The 27401-nt window shown below is 48.5% G+C and overlaps 2 protein-coding genes across 6 annotated transcripts; both read right to left on the bottom strand.

The window, feature by feature from the left end:
* Prr18 (proline rich 18) lies at positions 1 to 27056 on the bottom strand. 5 transcript variants are annotated; one of them, XM_060373362.1, is made up of 2 exons: positions 26923 to 27056; positions 1 to 3126 (listed from the first exon to the last, which is right to left on the bottom strand). In XM_060373362.1, the coding sequence occupies exon 2, from the start codon at positions 3117 to 3119 to the stop codon at positions 2190 to 2192; it is 930 nt and encodes a 309-aa protein (XP_060229345.1). In that variant the 5' UTR covers positions 3120 to 3126; positions 26923 to 27056; the 3' UTR covers positions 1 to 2189. The 5 variants fall into 5 exon arrangements, with proteins under 5 accessions (XP_060229345.1, XP_060229347.1, XP_021518231.2 ...); XM_060373364.1 differs by lacking the exon at positions 26923 to 27056 and adding an exon at positions 4133 to 4497; XM_021662556.2 differs by lacking the exon at positions 26923 to 27056 and adding an exon at positions 4096 to 4494.
* Positions 10259 to 27060, bottom strand: Sft2d1 (SFT2 domain containing 1). Its single transcript, XM_021662560.2, has 8 exons — positions 26923 to 27060; positions 19773 to 19859; positions 19215 to 19297; positions 17953 to 18034; positions 15934 to 15969; positions 14377 to 14435; positions 13230 to 13259; positions 10259 to 10748 (listed from the first exon to the last, which is right to left on the bottom strand). The coding sequence occupies exons 1-8, from the start codon at positions 26983 to 26985 to the stop codon at positions 10709 to 10711; spliced, it is 480 nt and encodes a 159-aa protein (XP_021518235.1). The 5' UTR covers positions 26986 to 27060; the 3' UTR covers positions 10259 to 10708.
* Between the last annotated feature and the right edge of the window lie 341 nt (positions 27061 to 27401).

Genomic DNA, 27401 nt, shown 5'->3' with positions numbered 1-27401 from the left:
TCCGATTCCTCTTTTATTTAAACATTAAGAAATTGCAGCACAGTGACTAGAAAATGTCCTCAGAATGTCAACAATGATGACGAGACCTCACGAACCACGTGCAGGCTTTCCTTTTCTCAAGGAGAGCCATAGACCACCCAGCATAAACATGCCCCCGTCTCTAGAGAACCAGGTACACAAGCCCCTGTGAGTAGCCAACCAGGAAACAGAGCTCTGTACTGAGGCTAGTTAGAAAGGGAGGTGGGAGAGGGCTGCCTGGAGGAGACAGCGAGGAAGGAAAATCAAAGCAGACGGGCAGGGATGGGCAGAGTGCTATTATTTTGCTATAAATTGCAGGCAGAGATGATGGACCAAGAAGGAGGAAGCCTTCCCAAGAGGCCACTCCTCTAGGCAACTCCCGAGACAGCTGAGAGCAGGGAGGTCTTAAGTACTGAGAGCATCTTAAGTACTGTGTTTACACTGAGTGCGGAGGAGAGGAGGCCATGCTGTGCCAGGGCAGAGGCGGTGCCCTCTCCACCTGTCCTGCCTGGAGAAACAGCCCTTTCTACCCAGGCCAGAGAGAAAGTCCTCCATTCAACCCCCCAGGGTTGCTAATTTTGCCCCTTTGGTGTTAACCATTTAAAATCAATAAGTAGCTTTTTTTTTTTTTTAAACTGATCTGCTGGCTGATGTAGCTCCCTCTGAGCTAAGGCCTTATGTTTGACAAAGCTTGTGCCAAGAATGAAAGAGAGGAGAGAGACAGACAGATACACACACACAAAGAGAAAGCACAAAGATCTCTACAAGGAAAATATATAATTGTTTTTTTTTAACTGTAAGGCTTTGATTTAAAATACAATTAAGAATTGACACATTAAAGTCTAACGAGATAAACATTAAACTGGTTATTGACTTGCATAAGATAAGTAAAAAAAAATTGAGGTAATGCATTACAATTCTATAGCCAACCTTATCTGATTAGAATAAACACTTCCTTCTCGTCCTTGGGGTTAAGTCCACTCAGGCACAGAAGAAATACAAAAGAATCATCCTCCAGTTAATGGGAAGGGCATGGCTACTAAGAGACAAGAGTTTCACCCTTCATTCACATAATAAATAGAATTTTTTAAAGTCACTATTTACAGCTCACAGAACCCCTCTGTCACTAACCTTCAATCTTCACAGTAATCAAAGACGTGTTTTGCCTCGTCACCCACAGGTAGGCCCTGCTTTCCTGTCAAACTGCTCCAGTGGGCAGAGCTGCTCTGCCCTGCTCTTACCCCCTCCCCATTTCCTTCTCTATGCTGAGAAGCTCCTTCCCTAGCTAGCGTAGGAGACATTGCTGCGCCCTCAAATAAAAACTGCGCCCTAAGCACACGCCAAGTCTGACTCCTGTCCCCACCTTGACTCAGCTCTTGGAAACAACTCTAGAGAGCTCCTGGAGACACAGTGTGTAGCTGTGACTGCTTGTGTGTGGCCACAAATGTGCACGAATGGGAGAGTGTCTGTGCCTGTGTTATCGTGGGCACGTGTGGGTGACTGTGTGCCTGCTAGAGGGAAAGTGCGGGTGTAGTTGCGAGCATGAGTGTGCTTGTGCATTGCCAGGGGAGTGGTGTCGTGTGCGTGTGTGTGTGTGTGTGTGACGGCTGAGTACATAGCTGGCAGGCGGAGCGCAAGTCCACCAGCATTGTCAGAGCCCTGTTCCCCTGGAGCTCACTCACAGAGTTTGCTGGATTACAAGTTAACCAGAGTTTCTAGGCTTGCCAGCACCCACCGTCTTTCTGATTTGGAAGGAAACAAATCATAAATGTAGCACCATGTCTCAGCCCTGCAACACCCTCAGTGGCCACAGGCTTGCAGAGTCCCCAGGAAGTGGGATGCCACCTGGGGCCGGGGGGGGGCCTTTGGGACCACTCCTTAGGGTGGGAAGTTAGAAGGCATTTCGCAGGCCGGTCCTTCCTCCCCACGGAGGAGCAGGAAGATGACAGCCTTTGAAGTCAGGCCGGCTGATGATGCACAGGAGGTGGGTGGCGGCCGTTGGAAAAGGCCGTGGGTCCCTCATGACCAGGCACAGCACACCTGGGGAAGGTTCCAGGCAACAGTCCTGTCCCTCACTGGCCTACCTGGTTCGCAAGAGCCCAGGTGGGCCAGGAACGCAGGAGGCGGTGGTGAGCCTCAAGCCAGGCGGCGTTCCACCAGGCCGCTGAGGCTCACAGCGTGCTCAGGTGCGGCAGCGTGTCCAGATGCCCAGTGCGGCCCCTCGCAGCGGCTGCCGATTCCACCCCGCGCAGCCACTCGGTGCACTTGCGCACCAGGCCCTCGTCCACCACCTCCACCTCCTCCTCGTACTCCTCGTCGTCGTACTTGTGCTTCTCGTTGAGCAGCGACACCTTGAGCACTGGGCGCAGGCCGGAGGTGCGCGGGTTGGGCAGAGTGGCCTGCAGCCCTCCTGGCAGCAGCGAGGCCCGGGGAGGGCGGCTGCTGACAGCTACAGCCAGAGGCGCGTCGGGGACGCTGGTGGAACTGCCCTTCCGCAGGGTCGAGGACCTGGTCCGGGGACAGGGGACCAGTGGGCGCCGGGGGTCGGCCGAAGGCGTGGGGAAGGGCCTGCGGGGTCGCGCCAGCAACTGCTTCTCGAGGTGGCGCCTCTGGATGACCAGGATGGCTTCCGGGGTGAGGCTCAAAGAGAAGCGAGCAGCGTCGTCAGGCCCGGCCCCCGGCCCGGCGGAGGTCCCAGCGGCGGTGGCTCCTGCGGAGGAGCTGTGGCTGCAGGCCACCCGCCTGGGCGCGGAGCACGTGGCCGGCGTCCCCCCACGGCCCGGAGAGGGCTGGGGCGGGACGCGCGCGGAGGTCGGTGGTTGCGGGGTGCCCGGACCGAGGCCGGGGCCGCGCCGGGCCGGCGGCCTCTTCAAGGTGGCGGAGGGCCAGGAGCTGGAGAGCAGCATCTCGGGCTGCCTCTTCTTCTCCCCGGCGGTGGCGGCGGCGGCGGGAGAGGGCGCTGGCTGCGCGCAGGGCCTACGGGATAGCTGGCGCGCGGCGGGGCCCCCCGCGGCTCGGGCGGACGGCGGTGGCGGCGGCGGCGGTGGCGGCGGCGGCGGCATAGGCGTGAATGACATGACGCTGCCGAGCAAGCGGATCATCAGTGTCCTGGAAGGAGAGGGGCGGGTCTCAGTAACCGCGCGCGGAGCCGCCCCACAGGCCCAGCGACCCCCTGCGTCTCCCCATCTGTTGCTGGTCGCCGCGCGCGGTCCCCGCACACCCACCTGCCAGCAGCCGCAGCATCTCACGCCCCCTCCCAGCTCCAGCCTAAGCCCGGCGGCTTCAAGGGAAGGCGCGTCCCGCCCCCTTCTTCGCTTTGGCAGCCCCGGGAGCTCCCTCTAACTGTGTGGTCCGAGCTGGGCCCCGTGGGCGCCGCCACCACCAGCCGACCCCAGTGCTGGCGAATCTGGATGTCGCCCGGTTCGCACCTCCGCCGGGCTGGGCCGGGCGGGCAGCAGGAGGAGGAGCGCGCGCGCTAGCAAGGGCTTGCCAAGTCCCGGGTTGTGCCGGGCTGCCGTCGCCACAGCTGAATGCTGGAAACAAAGTGCCCGGCAGCCTTAGGGGTGGGAGCTGGCACGCGGTGCCCCGAGGCTCCCCTCTCCCGTTCTCCCATGGCCCGCGAACTGAAGGGTTAGTCCATCAGAAACCGGGAGCTAGGTCTCAAGGGAGCCTATGGCACCAGGTCACTGGTGGAGCACTGCCCGTTAGACAGAAAATCCTCTTCCTGACACGGGAGAGAAATTTCGAGCCAGTCTGCAATCTAAGGCAAGCAGCCGAAAGCAGGCGGGGCCAATCGGGTGCTACCTTGGTTTCACTGACACTGTTGATGCCACTCCTTAGGGGTTGTTTACACACAAAAGCCATTTGTTATCTATGAACAGGCGAGACACTTTGTTATATAATAGCAACACAGGAAATATTAGACACGGTTCTGTTTTAACACGAGAGGAGCCAGTCTTTACCTCAGCTCATTTTCTCGGTGTAAATACATGGAGACATAACCACAATCCCGAAAGGTCCGATAAGTCGCCAACCCAACAGTTACAAAGCAAGGCACCCAAAAGTCAAGCATTTTACCGGGCAGCGCCAGCGCACGGAGAGGGGAGCATCAAACCTCTTGACTTCAGTAGACTACTCCCATCACAACGAACAGCTCCGGCCCAGGGTGAGTGGAGAAGACATGGGAAAGAGGCAAGCCTGTGCATCCTGGGCCAACAGTCACTCCCACCCCTCCTCTTGTTAGTTCTTTTCAGCGGCAACTGGACACTCAGTGCCCAGGGTAGCCAAGGAAACTTGGGTGGCGGAAGCATTCCTCATCAGGTTGGCAGGGAGGTTGGCACAGGCCCCCCAGCCACCACAGGCATTTCTGTGTAATACTCTCTCTATGCAAAAGCAGCTAGCTTCCAGAAAGCTCTCCCATTCACAGCAGGCCCCTGGCAGGGTACCCAGGGCAGTGGCCTCTGCCCGTGAGCTCAGGCAGCTTGGCTCCCAAGACACTGAAAGCTTGCTTGTGTTCTTATTCAAGGTTCGAGTTTCTAGGAAGTTGTGGGGATGCGTATGCAAGCAGTGGCTGAAGGTTCAAAAATAGGGGGAAGGGTCAGGAGACATTTCTGTAGATAGGGCTCGGGAGGTCAACTCTGGAGGAAAACCAACCAACAGCTGGAGGCCAGATGTCCTGTGTGTCGGTGAAAATGTGCAATGTCTGGGGCCCACTGTTTCCGGTCTGTGTGTTCAGATGGCTTCCTGAGGCTTCAGGTGTTCAGTGTTTGTGCTGAAGGTCGGAGGTGGGGGTGGCAGGCAGTGTCATAACTTTAAGAAGTGACACATACTACAGTAAGTCTGTATTATTACCTCGCCCATTCTACTGAGGAGTGGGGCTTCCGGAGGCGACAAATGCAATGAGACAGGACAGCACCAAGTGCAAATCCAAAGCCAGACGGGGCTGTTAGACTAAAGACAAGGAAGGTTCTGGTCTGTTGGCTGGGGAACTAGCTTAAGTGAACCCCACCTCCAACCATGTGAAAGCCCAGAGGAGCAAGTGAATCGCATCACCAGGCTGACAGCTGAGGTGGCCTGGACTAGATAGGAGCTGGGATGTTCCATGTCACCTCAGCAACTTGGTCTGGCCCAGGAACCTGCAACCGGGGAAGCATTTCTGTTCCCTGAGAGCCCAGGAGGAGTGGAGGCAGGAAGCCTCGGTGTAGACATGGCCTCAGGGAAGGGACAGCACTCTTGTATCTCAGGTGATCTGACCCAGGAGGAGGAGCTTGCTCTCTGCTGACACTGGGAGCAGCATGTACCCATCTGCAACAATTGTCCACCTGCCTCCCTCTGTCACTTCTCCACCTGTCTGTCTTCCTCTGCCTCTCGTCCACCCGTCCTCCTCCCCCTGCTCTTGTCTGTCCGTCTGTCTCTGCCTCTTGTCCACCTGTTCTCCTCCCTCTGCCTCCTGTCCACCTGTCCATCTCCCTCTGCCTCTTCTAAGAAGTTAGGAAGAGCAGGGGCACTTGGGAGAGGCATGGGAGCATCTACCGCTGACTCAGTCATCATGCTGGCTCTCACAGAATCCGTTACACATTCCATTTGGTGGGAGTGGATGGCAAGTGACAGCTGGAGCAAGGAAGGTCACCCTAAGTGAAGGTGATCAAGTTGGACTTTCAAACAGGAGATACAGGAGCTGGCAAGATGGCTCATCGGATAAAGGCACTTGCTGCCAAGCTGGATGCCCTGGGTTTGATTCCTGGAATCCCACTTGATGGAAGAAAAGAACTGACTCCTGTGAGGTGCTCTCTGAGCTCCGCACATGCACTGTGGTGGGGCACAGACAAACACAAAAGTAAGTAAATGCAAAAGCAATTTAAAGCACGTTTTTAAAAGGGAGATGCATGGTGCCTTGAAGTGATCAGTTGACAAGTACTCTTTATAGAATTTTACTAACATTCATAACTTACTTAGAATTTCATATAATGTGGAGTGACGGAGGGAGACACCCAACCTTGTCATACAGCACACACACACACACACACACACACACACACACACACACACACCAAAAGGGCTGACAATGTTTTCTACATGTTGTGATCTAAGTGAAAATGTCCTCCGTGGACTCATATATGAATACCTGGTCCCAGGCAGAGGCAGATTAAGAATCTGGGGTGTGGTGGTGTTGGAGGATATCCCTGGGTGGGAACTCCGAGGTTTCAAAAGACTCACACCATTTCAGAGCTAGTGCTCTCTGCCCCATGCTATGGTTTGTGGTTTGGGCTCTCAGTTGTTCCTGTTGCCGTGCTCTGGCTCTGCCAACAAAAGCTCCAACTTTCTGGATCCTTCCGGAACCATAAGCTTCCTTTCATAAGTTGCTTCCGTCATGGTGCTTTATCACCGCAAAGTAAGAGTGACCTCACACTCACTGAACTTACTGTCCTGAATAAGCCATTGATAGAAAGCTCAAGTCAGCAGGCCCAAACATTTGGTTCTGTCCAGGTGTGTTCTCATTTCATCATAAAATTAAATTAACCTGGTTTTCAGATTTCAAATATAATAGCATCGTAGTGACACAGCCTTAATGCTATTTTCAGGAAGGGTATAGTGATGGCATACAGGTCCCATTGTCCTGGTCGGCGGCTCTCAAACATGTGAACTGCCTGGAGAAAGGCACCAGCTACAGTGACGGTCCAGCTCCCGGAAGAGCTACAGACGTGGGAACACCTTCCAGGCCACTTGCTCACAACTCCACCAGAAGTCAGTCAGCTGCGGGCAAGTCAGGCAGCAGCCAGGTGACCACTGTTCTCATGATTTCTTGGTTTCACTAAGGCATATCACACTTAAACGCACATCTGGAAAAACTGCAAAACATCTCGATACATTGCCTTCCTAGCTATCCTATACCCTAATGACTCAACTGTTTTTTTTTTTCATGTGTGTGTATGCGTGCTTGCGTGTGTGTGGGCACACGTTTGTGTGCGGGTGTAGGCCAGAGGTTGCTGTCAGGTGTCTTCCTCAGTTGCTCTCCGCTTTATTTACTGAGCTAGGTTCTATCTCCAAACCTGGCCAGTCTATTTTGGTGGCTTGCCCCAGCGATCCTGTCTTGGGGAGCACTGGCTATGTGGGTGCTGAGGAACCAAAATGGACTCCTCATGCTTGCACAAATAAGGGCTCTACCCACTGAGCTATCTCTCCAGCTCCATTTCATATTTTATTTTAAATAGTCAAAAATCTAACCTAAACTAAAACTGGATTTTAAGACACGAAAAGCCCATTCAGTTGCAACACTCTCCTACAATTTCCATTCATTCTGTTATGTATTAAATTTAACACGAATGTTACCCCTTGGCCCCAGTTTTAGGCAGTCTCTTAAGTCATTTCCATGAGGGCCAGGGACAGTGGCACTGCGGGTCTGGGTGGGATGGAAGCCCATGCTAACATCACCAGCCATCCTAACACACTCTGCTCTCAGTGGAGCCAGGAAAATTCAGCACCAGCAGTAGATTAGAATAAACACTAATAGGCCAAGTGACCTCACAGACATTTTTCCTGAAACTTTTATACTTCCAAGAGCTGGCTTCAGCAGCATTTGAAGGGAAGAGGAGAGCAAAGTTTGTGTTTGCTGAGGCCACACCAGTGTAGAAGACAAAGCAGCTTGCAAACAGGCCAGTAGAGGCTTGCATCTGCCCCACCCTGGGACTGGTCAGGCTCCAGGATCCTGCCAGCCCAACTCTTCTGGCTGCTGGAAACTGAAGCTGCCACAGGACCCCAGGCTGCATACCCCCAGTTCCTGACGCTGACATCACCCTTGGTGGCCCAGGATGAGAAGCTGCCACAAGACACATTAACTAAGCCTGTCATCTGCCGCTGGTGTGTTAATGCTCCACTGTCTCACACTGACTCATCCGGGGAGCACTCAGACATCAGGGCATTACATTCCAGGCTCTGTAGTAAGGCAAGAGCTTTCTCTGCTCTTTACTGCAGGCTTCTCCCACAGATGTCTGGATCCTTTTTGAATGGTCTGTGTACTGAGTGCCACCTAGCAGGCGCCATCAGCCATTCATTCCTGTGAGCCATCTTCTGAAGTCGCCAGCCTAACTTACTACAGCTCTCTGAGATGAGGAAACAAGACTGAGGCTGAGTAAGGCTGTCGCCTAAGCTGTGGATAGGTGTGGTGCTAACAGCATCATCTCATAGCCTGCCTTGCAATGTCCACACCACAACAGCTGCACACTTCCCATGACAGCCAACCTGTCCCCTCCCTTCCACGGAGGACTCAAAACCAGCCTGTCCTCCGTCCCCCCCGCCAGCAGCCCTCCAAACTATCCTGCAGGTCTGGGCTGAAAATGGGAGGGTAGGCTGGATCTACTGGAGTATCAGTGATCTGGGGCCCCACCGGTAACTGCCTGCCCCACACACCAAACGTGCCAGGTTGCCCCATGCCCCGCTGTGATTCAGCGCCTGTGCGCCCCAACTTTGAATCCTCTCCAGCACCACCCCACCTCAGTGGGCCCCATCCTATCTGGGAAGCCCTCAGCTTCCACAAAGGCATGCTCTCCATGCCTCTCTCCACATTAGTGGATTCAGGAACCTACTTCTCCACCCTTATGCCACTCTGCACCCCACGGTAGACAACCCAGGTTGCTCATGTTGCCCTGGGGCCTGTCCCAGCACTGCATCCCCTGAGAGTGTTACTTTCTGCAAGGCACCCCGATTCTTGCACAGGAAGAACTCCAGGGTCTGCTGGTTAGGCTACCTGGATTCAGCTTTTCCAAATGGCCCTGTTTTTCTCTCCCAGATTCCTAAAAGACCACTTCCTTAGGACTGGCTACACTAGAACCAAAATTCTGCTTTCTACAGAAGGTATGGCTCCTGCAGCAAAATGACATCCAGGGAAACAGAACCAGGTGAGTCAAAGGATTGGCACTGTAAACTGCACAGTAGGGCTTCCCACCTCTCCTAGAATCTGGCCAACTGGACAGGAAGGACACTTCAGAAGAGCCAGGCACCTGTAGGGAGCATGGCGCATGACTGAAATCCACGCTCTTTTCTTCACTACTGTCAAGTGAATTGTCACGACTTGCCTTCAGTGTTTCTGTCTCCACTCTGCTCCTCTCAGTAGGTGTAGCTGAGCCCAGCAGCACGGCACACCTGCCACAGGATGGAACCTCTGTAAATCCCACATTTTGTCATGCCATCCAGAGCCTCTGTAGGGAAGGGACATCTGTGTTCTTACCCGGCACCAGGGTGGAGCATAGCTCCAAAGAGACTCCAGGGTAGGCAGGCGGAACCCTCAACATGCAGGTTTATTTTAAAGATTTATTTTTATGTATATCACTGTTTTGTATATCACTGTTTTGCCTTCATGTGTATCTGGCCGCCATGTGCATGTGGTTCCTCTGGAGGGGCTCAGAGCCCCCAAAACTGGAGTTAACAATGGTTATGAGCCACCATGTTCTCAACCAGGCATCTCTCCAGCCTCGAAGTCCACAGTTTTCAGTGTGTCCCCAGTTGCCTGTCCCCTCCCACCATTTCTGTTTTTTGACACACTGAGCAGTGTGAACTGTCCACAATGGCCCAGCCTCCTCCACCCTGCCCTTATAGCTCATCTCTATGACACCTCTATTGTCCCACTCACCAAGCCAATGACACAAGAGTGGTTCTTCCAGCACACCACTGAGGATGCCTTCCCTCTTATTTTGCACCTGCCTCAGCCACACCTTCTGGTGTGTGGCTACTTACCCTGTCCCCACAAATGTACTCCTGCTGGCACTGCTTAGGCTACTGTCAGCCTGTGGGGACCCGAAGGAGTCAGTTCCCAGTCACATATGCTGCTGCCCTCCGAAGCCACCTCCCATCCTGTGATAGCAAAACCTCTTCCTCCTCATCCCCTATCTCTACCCTGGGATGAAAGTGGTATACTGTCCTTGTCACCTCTGGGGCCACCTCTGACCAGTGGCCCCAACACATCCCTCCTTAAGCCACTTTTTGGGTAGGTGGGTTTTTCTGTTTGTTTTGTTTTAAAACAGAGCCTCACTTGTAGCTCTGGCTGGTCTTGAACTCAAGAAACCCACCTGCCTCTGCCTCTCAAGAGCTGGGATTAAGAGTGTGGATTTCTGCCAGCTGGTTTCCAGTTCCTGGTTTCCTTTTCACACCCAGTCCTGTCACTGAAGCGGAGGCTTCAACTTATACAGAGCCGGAGATGAATTTCTTTCAGCTAAGCTACTGTATTATAAAGTTGATCCAGAAAATGTTACATTTCCAAGAGTGGTTTATTTCAAAACTGTAAAATACATATATTATTTTTATTACATGTAATAAGTAATTTTAGGCTTAAAGTATATAAAGTTTCACATTTTTAAAGTTAAAAAAATCTTTTAAAATTGTATACCATTTAAAAAGCCAAATATGTTGGATATAACCTTACAATACAGGTTTATACCTTAAATATTCACATTTCAAAAGCTGTTTGTAAAGATTAAAAACTGAGTAAAAATTATTTACAGGTGGCAATGATTTTGATCTCCTTGTCTTTGGAAGAACAGGTTAATGGGCAGGGATCGGAGCGCTACACAAGTGCGGTTCACCAGTACATGGCACGGGCTGAGGCTGCTGCAGTCTCTGGGATGATGGCTGGGGATGATGGCTGGGCCAGGCTAGCATCAGCACCATCCCCAAGCATTTCTCCGGGGCAGAGGCCGCCTTAACTGAGGAGTGAGGAGCAGCACTTGAGCACCGCATCCCTGAGGGAGAGAGAAAGCAAGCATGTGAACGGACACATCATGAGCAGTGTGCAGGGCATCAGGGGAGACCCTGCACTCACTAGCAACTTTCCAAGCCCGGCTGCGACTCTGGCACAGTTTCTGAGGAACCAAAGCTTTATTGGGAAGCACTCAGAATATTTGTAAGTGCTTTTAAAGTATTCTTGCTAAGTTTTGAAGTGGTATTTATTATGGGAATTTTTACTAGCATATAACCCTGACTTTTGTAAAAGAAATGAATCTCAATAACAAAACAATCTAGGAATTAAGTTTTTAGAAGAATTAATGGATTTTTTTAAACTTGCTTCCCCATGTTTAATGGTCACAACAGCCAACCTATGGACTTAGCCTACAAGTCCAACAGTGGGTGTGAATGAAAAAAATGTATATATATTTAAGATTAATTTTATTTTGTGTATGTGTTATGTTGTGTGTGTGTCTGTGTGAGTGTCTGCCATGAGTGTAGGTGTCTAGGGAGTCCAGAAAAGCAAACAGATCCCTTGCAGCTGGGGATGGGACTACAGGCAGTATTGAGCCACCTGACATGGATGATCTGGTCCTCCAGAAGAGCAGCCAGTGTTCCTGAGCTATCTATCTAGCTCCACAATGAAACTTTATTCAGCCAGACAAGAACAGAATCCTGCCACTTGCAGGAAATCGGGTGCAACTGGAGATGAGCACCGCTGGCTCACACGGGCCTGTGGGCATATCTGTGGGGGCTGTTTTGGTTACTAACTGAATCAGGAGGCCTCAGCCCACTGTGGATAGTGCCGGGCCCTGGGAAATGCTCCTGAGCCTTACAGTACAGTGGCTAGGCCTAAGCCCCTGAGCAAGACAGCAAGCAGTGTCCTCCATGATCTCTGCTTCATGTTCCTGCCCGAGTTCCTGTCCGACTTCTCTCAGTGGTGGACATAAGGGAAATTAAGGCAAGAAAGCCCTGTCTTCCTGAAGCTTCTTTGGTTACAGTGTTTCTAGAGTGTTACAGGGTTAAGGACAGCAAGCTTCGCCTGTGCTCTCCTCTGTGGAATCTGGCTATCTCAGTCTTTGTCCTGGTTATTTACCAGTTTACACACAGACTCTGTCTTAGGACCCTCCAGGTTTGGATTTGCCCAGAGAGGGGCTGGCCATCATGGTGGGAAAGTATGAGCAAAGCTGCCTGTTCCACGTCCAGGAAGTAGTGAATCTGATTTTTAAAGTAAAATATTTACCACTGCATCCTAAGAATTCCCAAAACCATGTGACAAACTTTGCTCAGCCTTCACATTTTCTCTAAGTTTGCTTAAAATTAAAAATCAAAACAACAAACAAACACTTACTGTTAAAATGCCCACTAATAAAATTTGAAATGCACTGTACATGCGGCCTGCTGCTCTCCAATCCAGGAGCCTTAACTTATGTAGCACACGGTCATCTTCTAGCAGCTGTGCTGCCTTCAGAGCCTCGACTTGGATATGAAAGGACAGTGTGTCGCTCTGACCTTCCCTCCACACTGAGGAACACTGGAATCCTCCTAACTGAGCCCAGCTACTCCAGCTCTGTAAATTAATTACCTTTGCACTCTTGTTCCAGAGCCACCACCCTGTAGTCCCCACTGCTTTGCTTCTTCTCTTTTTATGTGCTTGTCAAAAATAATCACTCATAATGAGAAATGGAATAAAAGCAGAATTTCTTCTATTGTTCACATTAGGTATACAATTTTGCTTAAAAAAAAAAAAAATATATATATATATATATATATATATATATATATATATATATAAAGTGTCTCCAAATTACAAAGAGACAGAGCCCTACCTCACCAGAATTGTTGATTCTAAATCTATCAGGTTTAAGGTTGTAATTAAGTCATGTTTTTCTTCTATGACTAAATCACTACATTCCTCTGAAAAGCACAAAGAGAAAGCAAGGCAGAATACAATGGCTTCTGCGGCTTAGGATGTTTAACTATCACACCTGGCCCCCCACCGGCAGACCAGTGAGCTTTCTGCTAGCTGAGAACATTGATGTACTATGCTTTGATTCCCCATAACTTCCCCCATTATTTTCCAAATAGAATTATCCTTGCTGGAGTCTCTGCTTCTTACTCAACAGACTCAACAGAAAGATGCGGCTTTCTATTCAAATACCCTGACAGTGTTCACACAGCAAGGCAGGAGTATGCAGCACTCCAGCTGCTTTGTGCATCAGGACGATCACCTGAAGGCAGTTTACCCGCCAAGCTTTTACTCGTTCTGAAAAGTAACTCTCTTAAAGCAACTAAGTCAAAGTTAACGGAAAAGCCTCCTATACATTTTGTTGTTGTGACAGGCTCTCACTATGTAGGCCTGACTGGCCTAGTACTCACTATGTAGAAGACGGGCCTTGAACTCACAAACTGTGCCACCATGCCCAGCCATGAATCTCTTAATGTGAACATTATTTAAACTCATGTCCAGAAGGAGTACAATGGAATTCAGAGCTCACCTTGCATATGGGATGTAGGACAGACTGTACCTGCAACAGAGAGTCAAGGCTGTTGACACTTTCTCTACACCAAGCCTCCCCCCTTCCCCCCGGCCACATCTACGACTGCTGCCATCTCGGCAGTGGAACAGAGGTGTGCTTCTCAAACTCTGACTCTTCAGGCTCAGACAACAGCCATCGAGCAGCAGCTTGGGAGAGATGCCAGCTTCCAAGACCTACGGCTCCGGATCACAGGACTGCTTCTCAAGCAGCTTGTAGGGTGTGCTGTCTGTTGTGCTGGGAATGGACCTAGGTCCTCTCTCATGGGGCTCCACTCCCTGCTGCTATCTGTGTTTTAGTAAACACGCAGCGGCTCTGATGCTAATGGTGAAGCTTTGTGCAGAAGTTACCCTCTATCCTTCCAGCAAAAACCAACACCACTAAGAACTGGTGACAACTTCCTAGAGAAAAGCCAGCTGAGGACACATTACACAAAAGCCAAAGCATTAGAGAACAGTCCGTGCGCCTTCACATTGCAGTGAGAGTTGACACCACATGGTGAGTGTGAACCACATGGGTGTGGCACCTGCCAGTGGAAAGGGAAACAGCCAGAAGAAGAGCTAGGCCCAGCTGGGAGACGGACAAGGGCAAAGACTTGGAGCAACAAAATCAAGAAGGGCAGCAACTACCAGGAGAGGAGAAATTGGCTCCATCGCCTGACAGGGAGTGAGGTGAGCGGCGGCCAGGACGGTCAACCCGACAAGTGTCCAGCAGGTGAACAGAGGCTGAGTGTGATGAGGAGCTGTGGGACTGCAAAGAGGGCACAGAGCAGCAGCAGGTTGGACGCCTGGGGTACCTGACAGCCTCAGGCTCACCTATGATTTTCCTCATTAGAAGTCAAGGGGCTTTGTCTACATTTCTGATCAGTTCTCTTCCACAGTAGCCCACCCCCAAGGCTGGTGCACCCTGCCACCGTGGCTCTCACTAGAAGAGCCAGGGAGGTGCACTGTCCGGAATGGGGCTCACCCCATCAGTCTTTGCAGGGCTCTGCTCTTAGGCATGGCCTCCCCCTATTCCACTACCAGCTTTGTAGGGCTCTCCAGCATCTAGCCAATGCTTCCAACAGCACAGGTGGTTTTCACTCTATAGCTGGTTTAACAACACTTACCAGGTCATCGACAGGAACTGCAATATGCAGAAGAGCAACGCCAGCCCCTTCTTCCGCCACTAGCAACAAACAACATATTCAGGACTATAAAACTATCATTAGGCTCAGTTCTACCCTTTAAAATAGATAGCCCTGTTTAGTTATTTAATTTTATTCCTATGTATTTAAAAGCCTTAAACATCATCTATGAAAGTATATTTCCTTTCCAATGCCGTCTCTATTACCTTAAACACTGTAAAATACACAGCATTAATTGACTACTACAGTTGTGCAAAGGCTGGAAATAGGAATTCTTTAAGGTTACAACTTTAAAGTGATGTAACTTTTCCTAGAAATAACATTTGAAAAGCCAGAAAACTCCATACAGAGCTGGGCACAATGTTGCATGCCTGTAATCCCAGCACTCTGGGAGGCAGAGGCAGGTGGATCTCTGAGTTTGAAGACAAAGTGAGTCCAGGACAGCCAAGGACTGTCTGTTTTCTACACAGAGAAAACCTGGCTCTGAAAAACAAACAAACAAAAACCCCAAACAAACAAACAAACCTCCATACAGAATTACTTATACTGCCTTGCTCCTTCTCAAGATTTTGTTTTGTTTTTTGGAGATTTTTTTGCTACACAGTCCTGGCTAGCCTTGAACTTTCAGCAATCCTTCTGCCTCAGACTCTCACATATTGAGATTACAGGCATGCACTATCATGCCTGCAGGTTTCTGGGATAATATAAAGTTCCTACAATGCTCTAAGAAACTGACTTGAGAATCCCTAGTCTTTTGGGGGAAGAGGGGAGGCAGTGTTGAACATCAAATCCAGGACCTGCCCCCAGCTGGACAAGTGCTCTCTATTACTAAGCTACCTGCCTAGCGCCTAACCTTTAAAGGGGAGGAGGGGGACAACATGGATCTGTGGGTAAAGGCACTTGTTTGGCAAGCCTGACAACCTGAGTCCAATCGCTGGCACCCACACTGTGGAAGCAGAGAACTGACTCTTGCAAGTTGTCCCCTGACTTTACATGTGCACTGTGGTAGAACTGCATGCATATGGAGCCATTAGCTGGCCTGGAAGTTACCATGTAGACCAGGCTGGCCTCAAACTCAAGAGATCTGTCTGCCTCTGCCTCTACAGCGCTGCCTAAAGACATCACCTGGCCCTGATGGAGATTCTTTTATGATGGAGATTCTTATTTTTGATCTGCTTGTTCTCTGGATCTCCTCTCTGGTCTGACCTATCACACTGCTGCTTCACCCTGAGGCACACAGAAAGTCTGAAGCAGACAAAGCAGAGGACACAGGCCTTGTCATGGCTCTTGCCAGTATAGGATGCTGTCAGAGCAGCAACTGACATCAGCCTGTGAGTGCTCACAGGGACCTACACTTAACAACAATCAATGCATACACTGTGGACAGCAAACTCCACCTCACATCTAGCCAATGGGATGTCTCTTGTTTCAAGGATATCGACATTCTGGAGGGCTTTATGAAACTGGCCTCTGCACTATTCTAAGATGATAGTAGAGTGGGGACAGAGAGCAGAAAGCCAGTATGACTATATAACTTACCCACAGAGCAGCACACAGGGTAAATACGAGGCACAACTAAAGGGAAGGAAAGAGGTAATGAGAATCTGAGGTTCTCCAAGGACCCAACAAAAATGCAGACTCTCATGCATTCATCTGCCTGGATAGCATACTATAGAATAATAATTCTCTCTATATAATCCTATATATATAATTATAGACAGTGGACTCTGTCACCTTAAAAACTGTGACAGCACTATCCCCTGTCCCAGTAAACTGAAGCACTAAATAACAAGCTGGCTGAGTAAAGAAAAGACTGAAGAGTAAAGTTTAGAGTAGCAAGAGGGCGCTCCTTTGCCTTGCTGATGCCCACGACAGTGCCAACGGGCTGTGACTGGCAGTGCCAATAGCTTCAGCATGCTCCACCATGCTCCCTTTACAGCAACGGACAATGCTTCACACAAGAGACTGCATGAGCACGCTGCACAGCCATGTCACCTGGCAGGCTAGGCAGAACACAAGTGGGAGTAAGCTAGGAAGGCCTGTTGTAATCCCAGTCTGACCATAGTCAGCTCAGGGGTCAGGATTGCTTGGGAGGCCTGTTGAGGGCTCAGCTTTCCTCTCTCTAACCAGAGAGAGCTTCTATCCACTGCCTCAAGGCTGCCATTGGTCTGCGCTGGGGCAGTGGGCTGTCTTCACCATCACTGTGCAGTAACTCAGCTCACATTCAACACTCTCCTGGAAACATCCTGACTCAAGTCCTATCAAGGTACAGACAGGTCCCAGAAGAGATGCCTTATCCTTCCAGCATGTTAACAGTCTTCAACTGAACACATGTATAAAAGGTATGTTACCAAAAAAGCTAACGGTAAGTGCGAAGATATTTTTAATAAAACAATCCTAAGCACAGTATGAGAGAAACACAAGTTTCCTGCAGTTTAAAAGTGTAACGTGATTTCCTACTGAAGTAGATAAAGTTAAGTGTAAATACATGTGCTCATATAGGTGAATCTAGGAGACTCAGCCACTAAGCTTTGGTAATAAAACTGATGTTGAATAAAGACATAAAAAATAAAATAAAATTAAGCTGAGCTGGGCAGTGGTGGCTCACACCTTTAATCCTAGCACCTGAGAAAAATATGCAGGCAGATCTCTGAATTCAAGGCCAGCCTGATTTACAGAGCCAGTTATAGGACAGTCAGGGCTACACAAAGAAACCCTATCTCACAAAACCAAAAATAAAAAATAAAAATAAGCAAACAGATAAATGAATAAATAAGTAAATAAATTTAGGCCAAACTGAGTTTGAGTTGACAGAATGACAAACTACAGTTAAATATTCTGTATCTAAAAACTAATAGAGGTTGCTTATGTTTGAAAAGCTACTCTGAAAGGAGAGAGAGAGAAAGATGAGCTGAAGCTGGTACTTAAATTCTTAAAGTGTCACAAATGTTTCAAGAATTCAATGTTCAGGAACAAGTGGACAAGAAAAGAGAGGAAAGATGGGAGGAGGGATGTGAGCCTGGTTCTTGGACCCATCAATGCATATACCCCAAGATTTGGGCCATGAGGGAGTAGTGTAAGCTTTCTGCTCTCCTCTAGACACACACTAGAGCACCAAGTGACATCCAGGGTAAGAACCCACTACAGGAAGGGACTGAGAAGGTACATCAGCCAAGTCAGCAAACAGAAGAGACAGAAGCCATACAAATTATAATTCCAGTTCTCCTAAGAAGGTTCTGATGGACTCAGAAGTAATCACCTTCTCTTCTTACCTCTGAAGAGCACACATCCCAACAGGTATAGAGTCTAAAAATGAAGTACAACCAGCTCTATTTTCATTAACTACTCCCATCTATAAAACACATATGTAACAGGAAGCCAGCAGCACAGTCGATCATATTAGATAGCATGTATAAGCCAAACTCTTTAATCACACAGCCTTATTATTTTACCTAAGAGAAACACACACACACACACACACACAGTGTGGGAGGTACTCACAGCAATACTGGAAACAAAGACTTCAATAAGCTTATATAATTAACATTCTTTACTTACAAGCATAATAATTGTTGCAAGCAATCTTGTTGTTTCAAACATTTTCTTCAGCTGCTTCACAGGTCCCATTAAAAAGCATGTACTATTTGAAACAAAGCAAGAGATGGATCTAGTGATGTGTCTGGCTATACAAAAATAAAATTGCTAAAAATAAACTGCGTGAGTTGTTTTATTTCTTCCTTTACTTTTCCGTGCGTCTGTTTGCGTCTGTTGTCTTTGTTGTTGTCTGGGACAAAGCCTAGGTCAGCCTTAAACACTTCACACTCCTTTTTCATCTTCCTGAACTGGGAGCTTTCCCTCCTAACTTAATTTGTTGCTGTTACTTTGAGACACAGTCTATGTAGCTCAAGATAAACTCACAATTCTGCATCACTCTCCTGAGTACTGAGTACTTATTTATCTTCATTTTGACACAAGGTCTTGCTCCACAGCCCAGGTTGGCCTCAACTTTGCAACTGTTCTGTATCCTCCTCCAGAGTACCGGTTTTAAACCCATGACCACCATGCTTGGGCTTTTCCCCCTTAATTTTGAAAGGACATTCCAGGACATGCTGTGGCCTTAACATGATATTGGTATGATGGCGTGAAGGGGTGAAGAGGTCACAGACTGCCTCCCATCCCCAGATGGGTGGAAGCAAGGCCCTGAAGGTGACCCTCCAAACATGGGAGAGTATGCAACCCCTCAGGGACAAGAATGCAGCTCTCAGCAGACAACTGAGGCCCTGATGTTGGATTCCCCAGCCTGCAGAAATGTGAGAGAAACATCTGTTCTCACTGTCTGCGGTACTGTAAAAGCAGCACAAACGGACCGGACTACCACATTCTACTCATTCTGACACAGCAACGGTCTCAGAAGAAACTAGAGCCAAACCCAACTGTTCCTAGTCCCTCTGCTCACCACCCTCAGTTCTCTGCACTGCATGCACCAATACTGTCGGATCTGTTTCTAGCTTCCTGTGAAGGCTTTCTCACACAACTACTCCACAAGAGCTAGGACTGCAGGTAGCAGCTACACAGCTGGGCTCTGGAGCACACCCCAGGCTGGGATCTGGCCTCTGTGCTCCCCAAATGCACTGCTGGCCACTCGGTATCCCTGGTACTCAGTTATACAACTGCATTATTACAGAATGAACATAAGTTCTGCTGCAGAACTGACATTATAAACAATCAACAAAAACATGCTACTTACAAAGACTTATTAGAAAGGAAATCTGGTAGCAACAGCAAACAAGGCATTTTGAGAAGCCAAAGTACACACACACCTGGCCAACGCAGCAATGTTTCCAAGGGTGTAAAACACTGCAAAGAGTTTTATGCCATTGGGAAGCCATAGCAACCCAGTTCCCTAAAGCAGAAATTATAGTTAGTTAAATAACAATGTGATCTTAAGAGCCTTAAATTTGAAAGTGCTACTATGGCAATTGATCCTAAGAAATATACATGCTTAAACACAACTGTGGGACTATAGTCTCTTGTGTCAGTGTATATAAATGTGCTGTAGCAGAACTGTCTCCACACATGGTCTAAAACTGAGTATTCATTTGAATGCCAAGTTAAAACAGGCTTAATAGAATACTAAATTATTGATTGTCCAGTTTCAACACAAACTGGTGTTCTAAATACAATTTTAACATTTTCCCCAAATCACCATATTATTTTCTGTAATGTTTCTAAACAATCACTACACATTTACTTCAGGTCACTGTGTTCCATCAAAATAATCTAACAGACATTTAGATAAAGTAGGCTACTTTTGTTGGTTCTAAATGATATTATTTGTTAAGAACAATATAATATTATTAAACAAAGCCTTAACTCACAAGGATGGAAAAGAAAACGCCAGCAACAAAGCATATGACAAACCACTTCAATCTGGTGTTGAAACTGAGGGATGAGGCATCCAAGACCTTAGGGAAGAGGGACAATTGAGAATGTTAGATCACATGGATGAATCTGACTCTAGATTATATAAGCAAGCATTCTGTTTTCTTTTGTTTCAGACAGTGCTTCTCTGTGTAGTGTTGGCTCTCCTGGAACTCACTATGTAGACCAGGCTAGCCTTGAACTCAGAGATCTGCCTGTCTCTGCCTTCCAAGTGCTGGGATTAAAGGTGTATACCCCCATGCCTGGCAGCAAATTCACTGTGATACCTGAATGTGGGCTGATGGCACAGTGGGGGTGAATGTGTACAACTTACAGAGAAATAGCAACAAGAATTCTGGGCTGGAAACCGGAGTTGGCAGCCATAGGGACCTGCAGCACACACACGCTTGGAAACCTCCATTACAAACAGTTCATTTAGAGCCAACTTCTGAGAACACTGCATAACTCCTAACTTTGCAGACAATTTTTAAAAATTATTATCGACCAACATTTTTATATGCCATATAAATTCTACCCAAATTTTTGTAGGAAGTAGAAAACCCTATATTCTTTGGACAATATGATAATCTAGAACATAGTCATAATTCAATGAATACTCCGAGATTGTCCCAGTACACTGTTAAAACTCACCTTACCAACAAGGTGAAAAACTGTCAATAAGTATTTGAAGAAACTAGAAATTTAGCCAGGCACAGTAATGCACGTCTATATTTCTAGTACTTGGGAAGTAGAAACAGGAAGATCATGAGTTCAAAGCCAGCCTCAGCTATACAGCAAGTTCAAAGCCTGAAACTAGAAACTTACAAGAGTTTCTATCCCCAAATTTATGTTTCTAATGGGCACTACATATACACTTAAAAAAAGTAAGACCACTAGCTTAGGATGTTTTCAGTGTGAGACAGCAATAGGAATTCCTGTGCATCAGCTTACAGTTACCATTCCTTACCTCAGCAGATCATCAGGAATCCTTCTGCAGCATGGAAAGCAGACAAGCAGTGAGTCCTCTGTCCTTGCAACACACCATGTTTACATCCATAGCGTCGATGCAGTGCACTTTAACTGAGACGCTCTGACTCCAGCAATGCCACCCACCCCCTTACAGCCTACAGACACCCAAAGCCCCTTCTTTGTAGGGATTTACACACTGTGTGTATTTTAACCGTAGAATAAAAGACCCCAAGTGTGTACATCACTTAACAAATAACTTAGTGGTTCATTTTTCAGACTCTGCTCTCACATGCACCAGAACCATGCTCTGTCATACATGCAAACAATTTCCACTCTAAGTTAAACAGGGTGACGGACACTAGTCATGACTTCTAAAGGTTGGTGCAATCCTGCAATATTAGAATTCGTGGAAAAAAGAAAAAAAATAAACACCCATTTTTACTCTTTCTTAAGACCTTAAGTTGTTGCATTGTTTCTAATCTAAAGAACAGTTCCTTTGCAAGGGCCCACGTAGTTTTCCCCATCAACACGCACATGTAATTATTTGTACAATAGTAGGCTTCCCCTTACTACTATTTCCATGTGATGATCTTAAAAATGCAATGTAATGACCAACTGCTCCCACGAAAAACATGGAGTCCACAAGCCTACAACGTGTGTAGTTACAGAAACCTTGTGAGGGACACGATATTTAAGCTTGCAGAAAGCCTCTCACCCAACCTTCCAGCTCTGCAGCATCTGTATCCACAGCTTCTTTATTAGCCAAGAAGAGCAGCCCATCATCTGTCACTTCTTTAGTCTCAGAAAACACTCATACACAACTGCCACCTCCACTCCACAAACTACCACCAATTGTTTAATGTGTCACAAGAGGAAACAAAGTTCCTGCAAAATAAGAGCCACTTTTTCTCTTCTCCAGGACTTCTGGTCATCACACTCACCAGTGAAGCCTTTGACCAGGACACTGATAAGACACAGCAAGAAATCAGGACCCAAAGCTAAACCACAGACACTAACTCCTCAGTACAGGCACTGAGAGCAAATGGGCCCACCACACGATTAAGCCACCTCTGACGTGTATTGACAGGCTAAGCCCAGGGCCACACCACCAGTCCTCAGGAGAATGTGTGCTGTGCCTTTCAATTAGCAAAAGCTCTATTTTCTGCATTCCCTCTAATCTTCTCCCCACATGACTGGCATGTAAAAAGACAATGATCAGCAAGGCTAAGGCCCTGTCCAAGACCACTCTGAGCAGCATGCCTGCTTGCTCCTTCGCTCCCGGAGTTCATGGGGTAAAAAGCCACTTTGCCCCTAGGGGCCCCTGATCAGTTTTCTTTGTCCTCTTCTGGACCAACTACAAGGCCAACTGCAGCCCGCACAGCGAGCGGGTCTTGCATGATCTCACCAGTCAACACCGACAGCCCATCCTTTCTGTTCTTCAACCCATCTCCAGTGGCTTTTTCCTCCCCCCCTCTCTCTTCGGGAAATCATTTTTATTTTGTGTGTTTTGCCTACACGCATGTCTGTGTGACAGTGCCAGATCTCTTCAGAGTTGGAATTATAGGTGGTTGTGAGCTGCCATGTGAGTACTGGGATTTGAACCTAGGTGCTCTGAAAGAGCAGCCGGTGTTCTTAACCACTGAGCCATCTCTCCATCCTGCTTTTCTCTTTCATTCCACCAACTGACCTACTGCCAGAGCCCTCTTCCTTCCTGCAATCACTCCATCTTGTATGCATAAGGTTATTGTGTTACTCAAATGCTTATTTCTGTGCCCCTCACTGGTTGCAGTTCCTGCTCTGAGGATCTCCTTCTCAAATGTTGTGTAAACACCGCTCCCCAATTGTCCCATAGTATGCCAATAAAGCAGCTTACAGCCATTCGCTGAGGAGGGAAGAGAATAGGGCTGAACTTCCTGCCAGCCAGGGGAAGAGGAGTTAGAGGAGGAAGTAGGGGATTCAGCCATGGGAGAGGTCCAGGAAACATCAGGAGAGAGGAGCTAGAGCAGAAAAGCTAAAAAAAATGCAAGTATTGGGCTGAAGAGATGGCTTAGAGGTTAGGAGCACTGGCTGCTCTTCCAGGGGTCCTGAGTTTAATTTCCAGCAACCACATGGTGGCTCACAACCATCTATAATGAGATCTGGTGTCCTCTTCTGTTGTACAGAGTACATGCAGACAGAACATTGTATATAAAATAAATAAACACATCTAAAAAATGCAAGTATTGCTGGAATGTGAGCTGGGAGGAAGCCAAATTAGCTCAGAGAGTTGAGAATAGAGTAATAACTGCTCAGTTATTGTATTGTGAAGCTTATTATTAAACAAATATTTAAAAGTCTGTTATTTGTGTGATAGCTAGGTTAAGAACGTTAAAAACGAATACAGTTATGACCTTAACACCATCTCTGAAAGCCTTGCTTGAAAATCCTAATCTTGGGGCTGGAGAGATGGCTCAGCAGCTAAGAGAACTTTCAGATGCACTGGACCAGAGTTCAAGTCCCAGCACCCACATGGCGGTCACAACCATTCCTAATTCAAGTTCCAGGGTATCTGATGCCTTTTTCAGGCCTCAGTGGGCATATACATACATGTAGGCAAAACATTCATACACACAAAAGTAAATCAATCTTAAAAACAAACAAACAACAAAGACAACAATAAATGTCCTAGGAGCTGCTACCTCACCTGTCACACAAGCCCCTGATCAGAACCTCAGCTTCCTTCATTTCAGTGGCAATCACACTGAATACTGCTTCAAGACAGCATCCAAAGCTGTATGCATGCTGCCTCCACTCTGGGTCTCCCACCCTGCATGAAGCCTGTTTCCCTGAGCTCCCTGTGTCTCTTCTCTCCCACCCTCTCTTCTCTCACTGCTTCTACATTACAACTTCCTCAAGCCTCCTACTTCTGCGTCAACATTTCTCACTGAGCAGACAACTCCACCTACTGACAACATAGAAAACTAACGGCAACAGTGGAAACTCACAGCTTCCAAGGTGTTTTGAATGAGAACAGTCCATCCATCGCTTCACATCTTTTGAATATTTGGTGGAACTGTCTGGGAAGGACTAGGAGGGGTGCCCTTGCTAGAAGAGGTGTGTTACTGGGGGGGTGGACGTTGAGGTTTCAGAAGCTCATGCCATTCCCAGTTAGCTATCTTTGCCTCATGGTTATGTATCAAGATGTGAGCTGTAAGCTACTGCTCCAGAGCCATGGCCACCTGCCTGTGGACATGTTCCCTCCTGTGATGATCATGGACTCACCCTGTGAAACCGTGAGCCTCAAATAAACTCTTCTTAGACTTCTGGTCAAAGTCTATGAACATACAGTTCAGCCAGACAGGGCTCAGCCTTGTGGTGCTCATGTGCAAATGGAAAGGCAGTCAATGGTGAGAACAGCTGCCAGAGCAAACAGGAGAGTAACAAGGAATAGGACTGGTCTCTGAAAACATTCAAGTGCAGACTCCACTTGAGGAGCCAGGTTGCAGCATTCCAGGAAAAAAGATTTTGCTAAAAAAAATTGCCAAGTGCTACAGACAGGAGAAGACTCAGCCGAGGGAGCTGAGATACTGGATGCACAGTGAGTCTTGGCAGGTAGTACGAAGAGGTGGGGCCAGGTCAGTACAGCTCTGAGAAGCTAAGGTTTAACTCTACGAGCCACAGTGGTAGGAGAGCAGGATTGGGTTCTCTGAGGCCTGGTGCAGGCCTTTCCCCCTAGGAAGCCCCACTAGGCACCTAGGTAGGGCCCAGAACCCTAGTTTTGAGACAATCCTGGGCCTCAAGCCCCTCAGCAGCAGGACGGAGTAGCTCAAACTCCAGGACACCTCAGTAAGCTCGTGGACAAGCATAAAACCATCAACTCAGAGGACCTACTCCATCCTGCTGTACAATAAGCTCCGCTTAGGACACTTCCCAGTCCCACTAAGCCACGGCAGCGACATCTGAGAACACCCTGAACTCTACACACAAACTTTCTGGTCCTCACCATCTTCTAAGCATCCCTCACCTTCTGCTACGGCCTTCCCAGGGGCACGTGTTCTCCCCATACATCCTGTAGAACAAGCAGCAGGCTAGGCACTCTTCCCTCCTGGCCCGTGCTTCTTCCCAGAGACACCTACTTACTTTCAAGGCCACTGTGACTCTGTACCCCTGTTCATCATCACTATGTCACACCTCTCATCCTTGGGAAGCAAAATATTTATACACATAAAGTAAAAATGAATTTTAAAAGAGTAAGAAAACTGGCGTCCTGAATCAACATGGCTGAGAATCCCGTCATGAACAGGCTTGCGTTAGCATCCTCTGCTCTCAGGTGGGAGCACTACTTTGAGAGGTTCTGGAAGATGGTAAGGCTTACTTGGCAGAAGTCACTCCCTAGGGGATGGCCCTTTGAGGGCTATATCTTGTCCTTGACTTCTGTCTTCTCCCCTTCCTGGAGCTGTGACTCTGCCATATCCCTGCTCCCAAGAACTGAACTATCCCCCATACATTCCCCATCATGATGGACTAAAGCCTTTGAAATCGGGAACCACAGTGCATCCTCCTTAAGCCGTTTCTGCCAGGTGCTGTGGCCAGCGATAGGAAAGTGACTAACACAGCACCAATCACTCACAATAAAACGGAAACCCTCTCCACAGCCCAGGAGCTGCCACAGGATCCAGAATCCCACCTCCTGCCTGCCTGTCTCCTTCACTCATCCCACTTTCCCTCTGTTCCAATCACCATGGTCTCTTCACTGGACGAGCACACACAGGCCACACTGTTCTCAGCGCTCTGCACCTGCCCCTCTCTCCGGGTGGGACCAGGGAGACCAACTACCCTATGTAGTATGGCAACCCTAAGCTTCCCGACCCACTCTACCTGTTCCCTGGGACTTTCCACCTGCACTGAGTGCTTTCTGTTAACCTTCCCTTGTTTGAGATGTAAATGTTTTGCATGAGAGGCTCTGTTGATCACTACTATTGCATCCATAGTGCCAAAGACCTGCTGGAGTGAATAACCACTTCAAGCCTACAGCCTACCACCACCAGACCCTCAATACAATTTTTGATCAATTTTCTCAATACCCGCTCTTCTCTCCTCCAGAAACAGCTTCAAGGAACAAGATCACCTCCTTGTCACCATGACTTAAAGAGCACTAACAACATTCCCATTGACCATATGCTACTGAACACTTAAAAATGTGATGTGCAACTAAAGAAATAAAATTTAAATTTTAATCCGTTCAAATCTAAATGGCTACATGTGGTAACAGCTACAGCACAGATCTAGAGCAAAGAGTGAAACATGAAACAGTTGCTTCTATCAAGCAACTCGGAAAGCCAGATATACTGCTAATTCTGATGTTACTATTACTATATATATAGGCCTTTGTGTTGCAATTACAATACACATTTCAGTTCTCAAGAGGCAGAGGCAGTCGGACCTCTGTAGTTCCATGCTAACCAGAGCTACACAGTGAGACTTTGTCTCCAAAACGAAAAAACCACCACCAATACACAAATATAGATTTCACTTGTCTTAACAGAGACTCGCTCACAGTCCTGCCAACAAGGAAGAAAGTCAGCAAATGAAAAAGGAACAAACAAAAGATCTTCGTGTAATACAATTCAAGTTCAAGTGTTCCAACTCTGTGCTAGGACCCAGCAAAATGTGCTAGCACGCAAAATACAAAGCAGTTCCTGTTTGCCTATTTCAAACTCTTACTGAAGGAAGTAAGCCTTTATCATGTCTCCTGCCTGGGTCACATGCAAACACAAGGGCTCTGTTAATAAAACGCATGCATTACTAAGATGGGCTGTCCTCACAGGCGACGTTTAGCACGGTGCAGCTTCATCTCTGAGCTTCCCTCTCCACTCAGGTCGAGGTCCCAGCCCTGATCTCATCATTACACCTTCAGAGACAGAGCGGGGTGAAGCTGAGCCATGGAATCCCTGGGTTAGCCACTGGCAGCCCGACCCCCGGGCTCTGTGCCTCCGAGCTCGCTGCCGGGACCACGGAACACGGCCGCAGCAGGGGAGGGTCCCGAGAAAGGCCCCTGCGAAGCAGGAGAGGCCGAGGCAGTCCCGAGCGCGCGGCGGCGTCTCCTAGCCGGCGGTTCGCGGCCCTCCCTCCCGCCGTCGCCGCGGCCGGGGATGCTACCTGCGCCGCCAGGCCTTGCTCCTCCTCGTCCTGGCCGCTCAAGACGCGCCGCAGCTTCTCCATGGTCCTGTCCTCCGGCCGCCCCACCGGCCACTAGCTCGCCGGCACCACACGCCCACCCGGAAGCTGGGAACCCGCACCCTCACGCGCCAGCCGGAAATCCGGGCTTCCGCTTCCTTCAAGCATGCGCACCTCCTCGTCCTTCAATTGCTGGGACAGTGTGGGCATTAGGGGGTGGGTCGTGCGTGTGGAGCCAAGCGTGTCACTTCCGGCGCGTCCACAGATTCCCCCGGAGGGCAGAGGTTGTTTTCCTCCCTTTCGGGATTGTTCACCTCGCTAGGCAAGGAAGGAGTGAGAGTTAGGGCTGTCTCTTGCAGGGTGGTGCAGAAAAACCCGCAGTGTCCAGTTGCATGACTCTCTGTCACTGAGTGAAAAGTTTCTGCCCCAGTTGTTTTGGTTTGGAGAGATGGTAATGAAAT

Source organism: Meriones unguiculatus, chromosome 20 (genome assembly GCF_030254825.1).
Source record: "Meriones unguiculatus strain TT.TT164.6M chromosome 20, Bangor_MerUng_6.1, whole genome shotgun sequence".
NCBI classification, from domain to species: domain Eukaryota; kingdom Metazoa; phylum Chordata; class Mammalia; order Rodentia; family Muridae; genus Meriones; species Meriones unguiculatus.
The sequence above is the reverse complement of the archived record's forward strand: the minus strand, read 5'-3'. Positions and strand labels throughout refer to the sequence as shown.